The 13,758-nt window shown below is 37.3% G+C and overlaps 1 protein-coding gene across 2 annotated transcripts; it reads right to left on the reverse strand.

Annotated features, from left to right (window-relative positions):
• Nucleotides 1–1,485: 1,485 nt before the first annotated feature.
• anp32b (acidic (leucine-rich) nuclear phosphoprotein 32 family, member B) lies at nt 1,486–10,764 on the reverse strand. Of its 2 annotated transcripts, none has more exons than XM_017306276.2 (7): nt 10,459–10,764; nt 5,569–5,718; nt 5,366–5,488; nt 5,077–5,269; nt 3,249–3,373; nt 3,096–3,162; nt 1,486–2,216 (listed from the first exon to the last, which is right to left on the reverse strand). In XM_017306276.2, exons 1-7 carry the CDS (start codon nt 10,510–10,512, stop codon nt 2,137–2,139), a joined length of 792 nt encoding a protein of 263 aa, XP_017161765.1. In that variant the 5' UTR covers nt 10,513–10,764; the 3' UTR covers nt 1,486–2,136. The 2 variants fall into 2 exon arrangements, with proteins under 2 accessions (XP_017161765.1, XP_008421144.1); XM_008422922.3 differs by having other exon boundaries at nt 1,486–2,219; nt 10,459–10,762.
• Between the last annotated feature and the right edge of the window lie 2,994 nt (nt 10,765–13,758).

Raw genomic sequence — 13,758 nt, forward strand, 5'->3', positions numbered from 1 at the left:
TTTATTAAATATAACTATAATTTTTGTTTTCCTTGGTAGTTTTCTTGCATGTTTTAAGTCACTGAATTGCAGCAAATGCATACAAAACAAATATTCTGTTTGTCTGTTTTAAACTGATTTTTATTCAGGGAATTGATTACCAAATGGCACCAAACAAAAGTTTTAAATCACAAAAATATGAGTTATAAAATTATACTTTTCCTGTAATCTTTTTTTTAATTTGTTAGACTTTGGTTACTTTTAATTAATCTTAAATCCTGTTAACTCCGACCCATTTATTGATTTAAATTCTCAGGTTCAACCTTCTTTAGGACACTCGATTAAATACTTAAATATTCAAGCTTTCAATTCCAGACTGTTGATGCAGGATATTAGAAAACTGTTTCTCTTTATTTTCATGCAGAGAATTAAGGATGACGGTAAAGGGTTACATGTGCTGCTAAACTCAAAGAGCCGTCAGCACATAGCGGAATATTGCTACAAAACGGTTAAAATGTGATCTTTTTCCTCTGTGGCCAACATTTTGTTTTAATGAATCAGTTTATATCTTGAATAATCAGTCAAGTTTTGCTGGACTTTTGTGTCCCGTTTCACAAAGACTTCACACTCATCTGCTATATGGTTGGTTTTCATGAATCTGACAATTCCTGCATATTTTTGTCATCTCAATTTTCCACTTTACGGTCGTTTTGCAGCCCTTTTTTAAAGTACGCTTATAAAAAGTCAACATATTATGCTCACTTTCTCAGCATGAAAATGACCAAAATGCAAAACTTATAAATACATTGATAACTCTTGTTACATTCAGTATGAAAGTAAGTTTTTGTCTTCTTTCTTGTTATATCCTTACGTTTAAGAGAAAACCAAGAGCTAAAAATTGGAGGTAACTCGCTACCTAGCTTCTTTTGCTGCGCTTAGCACCGTTGTTCGCGCATGCGCATTGAAAGGTGCTTGAAAAAGTCTTGGTTATAATGGCGGCTGGTAAACAAGAAAACGCCTACAGATAAGGGCGCTGACCGGACAAATGATGGGCTAACGTCCATTTTTTTTATGTCACGCTTTGTACCCACACCATCTTTGATTATCTGGTAAATCGCAATCATCTCTGGTTTAGTATCATCAGCAGGACTTGAAGAACGCCATGAAGCCATAGAAAAGGACGTTTTTCGGCCATTTTTCACGCTGATGTCGGCTAAGATGATTAGCCTAGCCTAGCCGCTCCCTGTATTGTTGCTATGGCAGTTTGAAGGATTTGTCCAACATCCATGAAATAATCAAAAGTAACACTCCAGGTATGTATCAGATTTGACATTTTTCAAAGCTGATTTAACACTTTGAAAAATGTCCTTTTAAATTACACCCCCACCTTTAAAAATGTATTTAAACGCTTTTCATTCAATAAAGTTGAATGAAAACTGATCCCATCTGTAATCCTATTAATTTTAAAGGCAGCAGAAAAGCAAAGCAGGGAGCGAGAAAAGCCGAAAATGTTAACATTTTATTTACAAAGTTGTTTTTTTTGTCATACAGAAAGTAAAAATGTAGCTACAACCTTGATTTGTGCAACAGGCCGCCACACTAAAAACCATGGCCTGCTGGTTGCACAGCTGCTATAGCAATAATTTTATTGGGGAAAAAAATAAGAAAAAAATAGGGAAATAATAAACCCAACAACAACAAAAAAAATAAAAGGAAAAAAATTAATCCAACAAAATATTAAAAACACAGACCCAAAACTAGATACCAGTCCCAAAGTCCTCACACGGGAATACATAAAGAGGGATGGACAGTGGAAATGTGGAATGCTGAGTGGTCGGCTGCCTGAGAACCTCTGGGGTTGCAGGTGGGAGCGAAGTGGGGGCGTTAGGTGGCTCTCAGTTCCTTGGTGAGGGAGGAAGGAGAAGAAGAAAAAAAAATTAAAGAAGATGGGGATTGTGGGAGGGGGCAGCTCCACTCGGCCCACCCGTCGGTACAGTCTTGCTCGTAAAAAGAGCGCAGTGCTGGGGGGAGGAAGAGGAGGGACAAGTTGACATGGTTTAAAAAGGCGGTGCGAGTTGTTGGAGGGTGGACGTTCGGGTTTGTGAGGGGGGTCAAAGAGGGGAAAAACTCGGTAGGCTCTCGTTTTCAGTTTTGCATTTAATCGTCGTCCTCGTCGTCCTCATCGTCGTCTTCATCCTCTGCTTCTCGCTTTCTCTTCTGGCCTTTCCCGGCTTCTGCTTCTGGGTTGAACATACACAGAAAAAAAAACTTCATCAAACCAATGCAAGAAAAGCTAGTAATAATTATGCAAAAAAATCTGCCTAAATCAGCAAGTCCTGTGGTTTTATACTAGGATTATGGCCACATGTTTGTGAATATGTTCCATATTCAGGCAACACTCGGTTCTTAACAGGCGCCCTCTAGTGTTCAAACAGTGTCACACCAGGAGAGTAAAATTTTTATAATTTTTCAGTAATCATCCACTGGGGTTTGGTAAAATTTTATATTTTGCATAAATTGAAGACAAACTGAATTCCAAAAACCAAACTTCCAAATGGGTGGAGCCAAGAGACACAGGGGGCGTGGTCACGTCCATCTGTGTCTCGTGGCTCCGCCCACTTCAAGGGAATTTTTTTCAGAATTTGTTTAGTGCAAGGAAATTCTTGCTTTCCCTTTGAAAAACAATCTAGACTCGGGATTTACCAAAACACTAAATATTTCTCGATCTTTGACGTACATCATATATTAATAGTATTTAGGAAGCTTCTGCTGCTGTTTTTAATAAATTCATGTCAATTTTCTCACTCAATTTTAATATTTTATTTAAAAACTGATTTTTTTAAACCAATTCTCAGGGCTAGAAGGTAACCATTGTGTAAAAACTAGTAGAATTTTTGGTTTTTTAAATCAGTTTGTTTGCAATTTCAGATGTTATTCTCCATTTTAAATCCAGAAAGGAAGAAGAGCTGCTGTTGGCTTCAGACTAAAATTTGGAATATATTTAGAACAAAAAAAGAGTTTTGTTTTGATGAGTAAATATTCATTAAAACTCATCTTTGCTTACTACAGATTTTATCATCCATCTGTGTAAATATGACCTTTAAGTAGCTACTCACCCTCTTCGTCTTCATCCTCGTCTTCATCCTCATCCTCCACCTCTCCATCCTGACCGAACTCGTCGTCCTTCATCAAAAAACATTTACAAGTTTAAAAAAAAAAGCAGCACACTTTATGTAAACAATCCATCAAGGTTGTTTGGGTTTTCTTACCTCCTCATCACCACTAACTTCATCATCATCATCTTCTCCTTCTACCTCCTCTTCATCTTCCTCATCATCATCCTCCTCATCAAAGTCTTCCTCCTCCCCATCTTCGTCTTCCTCCTCCTCTCCCTCTGTAAAAATAAAACAAAAGAAATAATAAGTAAAACTGAGATTCTCCAAAACCTGATTTTTTCCGTCAGTCAGTGAACGCACCATGCAGTAGCATACAAAAACCATCTGCCACATGAAAAAAGTACAAGATGTTTTTATAACTTCTCCCTTATTTTAAATGCAAGTTTTCTGTAATTTAAAGATATTAACGGGAATAAAGATGCAGGTTCATCGCTTTTTCCATATAATGTCCAATGTTGGCTTATTTTATTTGCAAAATTCTAATATTTAATCCCCTTTTAATTAAATGATATGACAAATGTGAGCTCATTTTGTACATACTGACCTTCAGCATCATTCTGCATGCAGTAATACTGTATTACAGTATAAATGCCGTCAGTGCTAAATTTCAACTGGCCCCCAAGTGGAAACCAGGGGAAAAACCCCAGGAACCTTCTGGGAAATATAGATTCAAGATTTTCCTCATCTATTGAATGCAACTCCGTAAAAAAGAGACGTTATATACTTTTATTTTATATTTTTCAGTGAGCAAGACCAAACTGCATTCGAACTTTATGTCTGCACTGATGCATAAAGTTAATATTCTGTAATTTTATAAACAGGCAACATTTTCTATATCTGAGCTCAATAAATGTTTTCCAAACAAAAAGTTCATATTTAAACAGTTTCTGCAAGTTTCAGGTATATTCATAGACAAAAAAACAATATTTAGGCAAATTACCGTAAGCTGTTTTTACTTAACTTTAGGTAGGATAAATATAATTGTCATTGCTGGAGCAGATATAATGTAGTTTCAGAGGCAGAATCTTGATAAAGCAATGTTCAGGGTCTCCAGTTATTTTTACTCAAATTTAAAAAGTATAAATAGAAAAACGTCACTTTGAGTTTACGGTAGACATTCCTACAGAAATAGATATGGAAACAAAAATGGGACTGATGATCATAAGATGTTAAAAGTAAATGGGATGTGGAGAAACATCTGGAACAGAAATGTTTTCTAGACTGCACAGAAATCCTGACTGATCAAGTTTGAAAAATAACAGAGAGCCTCACATATAAAGTTTGAATTCACACCAAATATCATAAATTACATGCCTAAAGTAAATATAGGATATATTTTATATTGGCTGATGTCAGCTAATTTTGTGTTGATGTCAACAATCCATGTTTTTTCATCTTGTTTATGTTTCTGGAATGGGAGGGTGTTGGTCATGTGATGTTTGTTTGGTCATGTGAGTCATAGTGATGCAGCACAGGATTGTGGGTATCTAACTGAAGCAGAGAAACAATGTACACATGAGACATCGCTACATTTCAGTTATCAAAGCAGAAATATAAATATCGGACTACTTTATTGGCCCAAATATTTATATCAGCGCATTCCTATGCAACACCTTTGTGTTTTAATTGAATTGATTCATTTGAAATGGAGACACAGCTACTGTCTTCTTCAGAGGTTCACATGCTTCCTTCAGTGGTTCCTGGTGCAGCGCCCCTATAGGCGAGGAGGGGAGCAGCTTTTTCAGACGGTTTGGTTTGTTTGACAGTGCAGTGCGAAAGCAAACCGCATCAACTGAAAATGAAACGGTATTGCAATTGTTTGGTAGACAAACAAACCTAGTCTACCAAACTATCCAGTGCCAAAACACCGTAAGAGACTCAAACTTTGTTTGAACACAAATTTAATTTTAAAACTTCATACCTTCGTCCTCGTCATCATCCACGCCTTCTCCATCCACCTCTCCGTCAGAGTCGGAGGCTTCCCTGTCCTCCATGTCGTAGCCGTCCAGGTAGGTGAGCTGAGGCAGCAGCTTGAAGACGCTCTCTCTATAGTCGTTCAGGTTCGTTACTTCACAGTTGAACAGGTCCAAACTCTTCAGGTTTTCCAGCTTTTTCTGCAGACACAGGACACAAATCAAAACAAAATGTTTATTAAAATGTAACATGAAATGTGTAGAGTGGAGAAAAGCTCTGTGTGGACAGAAACATACCAACGGTTCCAACGTGCTGATGTCTTTCAATTTGTTTCCGCTCAGGTTTAGATGTGTGAGGTTGGGGAGTTTCTCTGCTAAAACGTCGAGGCCGCCGCTGATTCTGTTGTCACTCAACTCCAGCTGGAAGGTAAGCAGATGGAGACGTCAGCACCAGCTGGCGGCCAATCTCACGCTAAGGAGCTGCGAGGGTGAAATCTTACCTTTTTCAGTTTCGCTAGTTTAGGCAGGTTGGACACTGAGATTAGGCCGACATTTATCAAACTGAGGAATTCGAGGTTGACGAACTCGGCTGTGAGGCCTTCGATTTTCCCTTCAACCGACCGACAATTATCGAGGACGAGTTCTCGTACCTGAAAAAAGATTTTTAAAAATTGTATCAATTTTATTACTGAATTCTACAAAAGTCAATCATTAGGAATAAAAAAAAGATTTAAAACATTAATTTACATGTTTTTTGTTATTAAATAGTAGATGCATTAGACTAAAACATGTAACATCTAATATAATGCAGTTTGCATCGTCACTCAGGGTGACTGGCCTTTTTAATATTTCTTTCCTTTTTAAAAATACTGACAGATGTACCTAAGCAAGATCACACTATATTGTTAAACCACAAAGACTCAGAATAAAACTAATGAAATGCTTATCTTTACATCTTTCATTAACATAATTTCTATTTTAGATGCCAGAATATGTTGGCAAACATGTTTACAGTCAACTCATTTAATGCAGGTAGCTACGCAACAAGCCCACATCTTGACACCTCCACCACTGTGCTTTGTAGTTGGTACATAGCATTTCTGTGTTGCAGGGATGCACTGATTGCAGTTTTTTGGCCAATCATTGATGTTCCAGCATGACGTTTCATTATTCAACAACATAACTCAGGCCTGCAGAGTCGGAGATAAAGCTCCTGGGTTTTTGGCAGTTTTTGAGAGCTCACTGTAGATTGATGAATTTCAAATAGTTTGGGAAAACATTTTGGCCCTTCCCGGATTGATGGGCACCAACTGCTTCTGTACATTTGCTGCTGACGTTTCTCCACTTTGCCAACACAGAGATTCATTACCTCTAGACCAGACACTAACAAAATTGCTGCTTTTACAGAAGGTGGTCACACTAAAGCTGATTAGTAAGTCAAATCTGTTTGATAATAAGCAACTGATTGCCAATTCTCTATCCAAGCCTATAGAAATAGGATGTAATTCAGTTGTAAAATTTGATTTTCACTTGAATGTTGTACAACAATTCTAACCTACATCCGACTATTGAATCAAATTAATTTGTACTTAAATTGATAGAAATTTGGCCCATTTGTGAGGTAAGGTGTAAATCTTGATGCCACATTTTAATGTTTTATTCAGTCTTGATTAGATGTAATTTAGTTTTACTCACAATTTAGCCATCTGTAGTCATTTTAGTTTCAGTTAATTAACTCTTGAAAGAAAATTACAGAAATGATCAAGAAATAACCTATCAAAGCAGAGAATTGCATTTTTCCATACACCTTAATTGGATCTGACTGACAGTTTTCATTTATGCCTTGTACAGAAAAAAGATTGAAAAAAAGTCTGGTTACATTGTTTATAAAATTAACCCCGCAATAAAGTGCCTTAAGATTTACTATCACTAAATAAGCTGAATTTATTAATTATATCAATCTGTTTGTTTTTTAAAATATAAAAACTTTTTATGGTGGCTTCAACTTTGATTATTGAACAATTATAATGTGGGATCTTTTGCAGTTTTTAACATCTGAGATCAGATTTAATCTTTTTTTTTTATCTTAGAGGCATGCTTTCACTATAGTTTTCAATTATCAAGACATGCACCTTTAAACGTATTTTGCTTTCACAGTAGCTTAAAGCTTAAAAACATGTTTTTTGTTCATAAAATACTTTTCAAAACAGTAACAGAAAGGGTAGATGAGAATTAAAGAAAAAAACTTTATTCATATGTAGTTCATTATTCTTTCAGGGACATTTTGTAACGTTAAATATGAGAAAAACAACTCCAAAGGCGGAGTTTATCTGAGTCAGCTTGAACACACACTGGTTGCGCAATTAAATGTTGGACAAAAACAATGAAAAGCAGGACTAGCAGAGGGAAAAACGTCGAAATGAATGGCGTTTCTAGTCCCAAAAGGACTTTCTGTGCGTGTCCTTCACCAAGCCGACACAGATAACTGCCTGCTTTCTTAATACCCAAGCAGAGCAAAGCAGTAGCTTGCTATGGCTTCGCTGATGCAGCCACTAATGACAAATGCAATGATTTTTGGAAGCTAGCTGGCTACAGCTAGCCATTGCCCCCTTTTATAAACGCTGCGGAGAGGCAGAGCAGCTGCTACAGACCGCCCGCCATTAGACAGCACCACAGCAACGGAAAAGGACTGCCAACACACCAAAGATTCACCCCTTTTCGATAAAACCAGCGTTCAATAAGAGGGTAAAAGTGGAATATTCATCGTCGTCGAGTGAACGACCCAGGTTGTTTAACGACTCGCTTTGAGGTAGAAGTTGCGAAGGAGAGAGAACGGAAAATTAGTGAGGAAAAAAAAAACAAAGATGGAGACGGTTCCTTTCTGCCAGGGCTTCAAAGACGACAGAGCGACAACATGGCGACTCCACAGCTACAGTATGCAGCTCTCCCAACACTTCAATGGCGGAAAGGGATGTTTAGAACGACTGATTACAGATATTTAAACCTCAAAACAACACTTTTTATGTCTGAAAAATGTCTTAAGTGCAAGCGTGGCTTGAGTGGAAACGCCGACCGTCGAGTTTTTCGGTTGCCCACGCATGAAACGCGGATCTCCGTGTCACGCAGGCAGGCTGACTCGGTCTGCGGGGCCGCCACCAAGCCAACACATCAATTTGATTAGCTGCGTACGTGAAGTTTAGCTTTAATATTCATCGACACAACAGCTTATCGTGTAATTTTAAGTGTATGAGTGGATAAAATTACTTTGTCTTTGGTTAATGTAGAAAAGGGGCAATATGGCGATCATGAAGTTCGCTTCCGAATTGTAGCTTCGTTGAGTAAAGGGCTGTTTCACTGCTTTGGAAGTAAACTGGACTTAGTACATTTGATGGCCTGAAAATATAGCTGGCAATCTTTGAAGCTTTTATTCCATTTGCGAAATAAATATTATTTATCTTTATCAGAAATAAAGCGTCAACCCTGTTTAAGTATTGTATTCTTTGATCTACAGGTAAATTGAACCATTTTGAATAGGGGAGAAAGGAAACACGATTTTTGAAGTTTCACAAATTGAATACAGGTTTCAGATGTTATAAGACTTGTTAAGAATCCATATCTAGATAGCCAGCCTTAGTTTAAATCAATCTAAGTTCTATTTTTGGATATGAACATGATGTGGTCTACTCTACACAGCAAGAAAATAAGCCATGTGCATTATTGTTTCACAATCTATATGCAAGACCCAAAAACAAAGTTGTTTTGTATGTTTAAAGCCTATTACAACATTTCCATTTGATTCATATTTAAAAATGAATGCAATTTTCCTCAATTCAAGTTTCAGAGATGATTTAAGATGTTTTAAATTTTCCTTAAGTGTAAGAAACTCCAGTGTGATTTAAATTGGTACTGTCAGATTAATAAGCGTGTAATGTAAATTAAATGTGAAAACAAGAAAGCACTGATGAATGACTGCAGCTGCCTAGGTCAAAAGATCAGTTTCAATGAGTGGGTTTTGTGTGTAATAATCCAATCAGTGTTTGGCTTGAAATGTTTTGGTTTTTAATCTAAAAACTCTGAGAGGTGGTCTACATGCCAAAAATGTAAAATTGGATCTGCGTTTCAGGGTTTCATATACTAGTCTGTTGTTCTAATGCTTCAAACTAGTTTCAAAGATTATGTGAAATAAGCATTTAAACTGCCCTTGTTCGTTTTCTCAAATAAATTACTTCCAAGTATCCTATAACATCCTAAACTATCTTTAAAAGATTTGTAATCCATTTGTACAATGGATTAATGAATAATCCAAATGTAGAAGTGATCAATTTAACTCATGTAGTTTGTAAAATGGATCCCATGCTGTATAAAAATACATCGAGTTTTTAACAAACCTGGCAAACCCAGGTTTGGCTAGAATCAGCATTTTAGATTGAAAACTAAAACTCATCCAGTGTGGCCTTAACAGAAGTGAAATGGCCCTTTACGCGAGGGATCTCCGAATCACGAGCGAACTTCGGCGTCGTGGTAATATGGCGGGAACAAATTCCTAAGTTAGCTGGCTGGGTCGCGAATAATGGCAGCGCCTGATTCCATTTAAAACACGGGCAGTTTTCAGAGTCTCGCGGCGAAATACAGTTTGTGTGACCACAAAAGCCTGTAACATGAGTTGATTTTGTAGATTTACGCTAAAACATAGTAACGGCGTAAGCTTTTTTAGCGCATATTTAATAAAAATCAGAAATAGGAGTGGTTATGCATTTCGTGTAAACTGTATTTACTGTGTGTGGAGAGTATCATTCCACAGTCGAGGTATAAGTGGGTTTTTTTGTTATTTTCGCTGGCTAAATGTAACATTAAGTGCCACGACTCTTGATTTCGCTGATAATTAAACTCGTTTTAAACATCCAGGCTCCTGAAATCTGAATTAGTGTCTGCTTAAAAAGCGCCGATTTCTTTCTCTCTTTTTTTAGCAGTTGAGCTAGCAGCAAACATGGCTTCCGATGAGTGTATAAAATATAGCGCCGTGTGCATGCCAAACGGCGGCGGAGGAAGCAGCAGAAATAAGTTTACAGATTGTGCTTAGAGCCGTGTGTGTGTGTGCAGCGGCGACCGAAGAGGCTGCGAAACGGTTAAAGCACTGCAATAATAATGTCAGCAAACTGGGGGGGAACCGCCGTTTCAAAGTGACCATTGAATCCAGCTTTTCTCGTCTCGTTGCCCCCCTGAATAATACGCCCAATCCGCAACAGTATCGAGGGATTAATGCTTGTTATGCGACTGTTTTTACTCTCTGCTACAAAGGAGAAAACACAGCCTGAAAACCCATGTGGTCACCATTAGCGAGGGGCTAGCCAGAAAACTAAAGGGTTGGTTTTAAAAAAAGCACGACTCACATCAGACGGTGTCCTGTTTCTTAGCTCCAAGTGGATCCTCTTTTTCATGTCCATCTTTTCCCCCTGTGGAAGTGAAACTTTTTCCTCTCTCTCGGGTTCTGCTGGGATCTTCAGTCCAAAACGGCAGAGATGCCCCTTATGGAGGGAGAATATAGGGCTGTGTAATGAAGTGAGCCGAACGCTAAGTTAGTCGGAGAGAAGGGGAAACCATGGAGGGAAACGGGACTGTAACAAAATATATGCTCAACAGCGCCCCCCTCCGCCCCGAACCGCCCATTGCCTCTGAAAGGGGCAATGCAGTCAGAAAACATGACGCGGCCCCCATGAAATGGATCTCTGGTGCAGCTGGTTTCTGCGAAGAAGTTCAAATGTCTACATAATAAAGAATGATTTTAAAGCTACCAACCAGGTGTTTCTGTAAAATAAATCAGAGGGAACTTTAGATGTAGTTTGTCACACGTAGAACGCTCTGTATTCTGTTTTGTCTACTGCTTTTGTTGTGAAAACACTTTTTTTTTATAGAAATAAAATCTACCAATTCAAGAAACAAGCTTCCACGTGTGTGCATGTTTCCAGTGACTTCAGTTAGTTTGCTAAATTCCAACTTAAAGGCTTTAAAAGTCTTAATTGTCTCCAGATTTTCCAAAATGGGCCTCAAATTACATTTAATTCTTCCTCTTACTTGGAAATCAAATAATTCCTTTTTTTTCATAGATTTTCCAAATGATTTTTGTTTATATTTTATTTTTTTAAGAAATGCTCTCATTTATTTGTTCTAAGACTTGTTCTTGTTATAGTTACATTGTATTGAAACTACAAGGCCTGTTAACCCTTTTGTAGTTTGGTTTGGGCTTCTTTAGCTTTTTTTAATGTGTTCACCGGGTATGAATTGATGATTAGTTGGTACGAAAACATTGTTTATGAAATTAAAAAGACCTAAAATGAACACAATGGCAATGAACAAATGTCTCCTTTTTTTATCTTGATTTACCTTTTTAATCAAATTAATCCTTTAAAGACATGTATTTTTATTCTTTTCATAGTGTTTACTATGTCAGCCTATTTTCTAAATTCTGGTGCCTCTTGTGATGTCATCAATCCAAATACACTCAATAAAAGCAAATAGAGATTATTTTCTTCAATGCTCTTTTTTTTAAAAAAAAAACAGATTTTTGTAGAATCCACATACTTCACTGATCAACTTTGTTTTATTCTTTCTGTATATTTTTCAATTGAATAAAAATATTCTATTGGTTGTACCTTTAACTTTTAAAGAGATCCAAGTTTCTTAGTTGAACCTCATAATACATATTTAATATGTTAATATTTCCAGTATAGCATAGAAAATGGAAAACAATCTCTTTTTTTTAGAGTTTTATTAGATTACATAAATATTTTGTTAATCCATAGCAGGAAATATTTTTCCACTCTATTGTAAGATATGAATTAGTGAAAAAAGACTGAACATTATTTACAGTTTTACAAGTTAAAAGCACTCCGGTTTCCTCCCACAGTCCAAAAACATGACTGTCAGGTTAATTGGCCTCTCCAAATTGCCCCTAGGTGTGAGTGTGTGTGTGCATGGTTGTGTGTCCTGTGTGTCTCTGTGTTGCCCTGCGACAGACTGGCGACCTGTCCAGGGTGACCCCGCCCCTCGCCCGAAACGTTGGCTGGAGATGGGCACCAGCACCCCTCCCGACCCCACTGAGGGAAAAAGGGTGCAAGAGAATGGATGGATGGACAAGTTAAAAGCAATTTGCATTTGAAAAATATACATTAAAAACATCCAAAGATGTGACACTTTACAGTAAAGTTGATTACACTAATTGCGTTTTGTTGTTAAACACAATTTAATCAAGATAAAATCTACCATTTCAGAAATTGTTAGATTTCTTTCACCATAAACAAATGTGGTGTAACTCTAACTTAAAATCTGTTGTGAAATCATGTTTTCTCTGAAAAAGCATCCAAATTTTCTGCAGAAATACTTATTCTCCCTTTTTCTTCTCGGCTGGGACACATGGCTTGGAAGGAGGTGTGCATTTGGTCTGGAGTAAAGAGAGCATTGTGCATACATGAGGAGGGCTTGGCACCCCTCCTTCAACCCAACGCCTTTACTTCCTGACACCCTGAAGTCCTAAACACTGCACAAAACCTCTAAATGTGACTATTGGTGTCTTTTTTAAAAAAAATTAAAACAAAAATATCTCTAAAAATCTGAATTTTAACATTTATTAGATGTTTTCAAAGCTGTTAGTAGAAATCCTTTTTAGGATGCTACAACAGAGCCTGTAGATGGCGCTGTGGTATCATTTGGTCGTTACACAGACATTCCTCAGTTCTAGGAGCTGAGAGTGGCTGACTGTCCTTCCTGCTTTCTGGCTTGAGTAATTTGGAGGCCAGTGCATACCTGGAAGGAGTCTATGTCAGCTCAAAGATTTTAGGATTTCATCCGAAGACATTTAAAGACATAAAAATACAGGAAAATACTTACATTTTCCTTTCAATCAATCAATCAGCCAGATGTTCTATTAGTCTTAGAAGATCTTATCTTGAGTAATAATCCAAAACACTTTTCACCAATATATCCAGAAGTGATTGCATCATCATTGTGCTTTTGTGACTGACCTAATTCAACAGAGATCCAGTCAAACGGTGCGATTGGTGTCACAGTGAGGGAAATGCAGATCACCGTCTATATTAATTGTGATTTAAAGACATTTATATCTGGAAGAGCCTTTCACTGGTTCAGTTATTACAGCTAGAAAATAGTGATCAGGCCTGAAATCTGAGTGTGGTGAACCTTCAGAGTCACATAAAGACGGTTAAAAAGTCAGGCTTCTATCACCTGAAGAACATTTCCAGGATTACAGGACTATTCTCCCAGCAGGATTTAAAGAAACTCGTCAAAGTTTTTATCTTTGATCGCATTGATCACTGCACCAGTGTCTTCACATGTCTGCCTAAAACAACAATCAGACAGTGCAATACAAATAAACCTGACTCAGTATTCCTGGCTGCCATTCCAGCATGAAAATTAAAGAAGATTCCAGTATTTTACCATATTCGACACTAAACATGTCACTTAAATACATTACAAACAGTTTGGGCCTAACACTGGTTCTTGTGGTACCCCAGAACTTAATATTAATGACAGGATTACCTACTTACACAAACAGTTAACATTTTAACCAGCTTAACACTGTGTTATGATTAATGTTAATGTTTCTTTAAATCAAATAAAACTGCATTTTTTCTAAATGCACAGTGATTGTTGTTTTCATGTGTTGTGGCCAAAGT

Source organism: Poecilia reticulata, chromosome 1 (assembly GCF_904066995.2).
Source record: "Poecilia reticulata chromosome 1, P_reticulata-male-v2, whole genome shotgun sequence".
Lineage (NCBI taxonomy): Eukaryota > Metazoa > Chordata > Actinopteri > Cyprinodontiformes > Poeciliidae > Poecilia > Poecilia reticulata.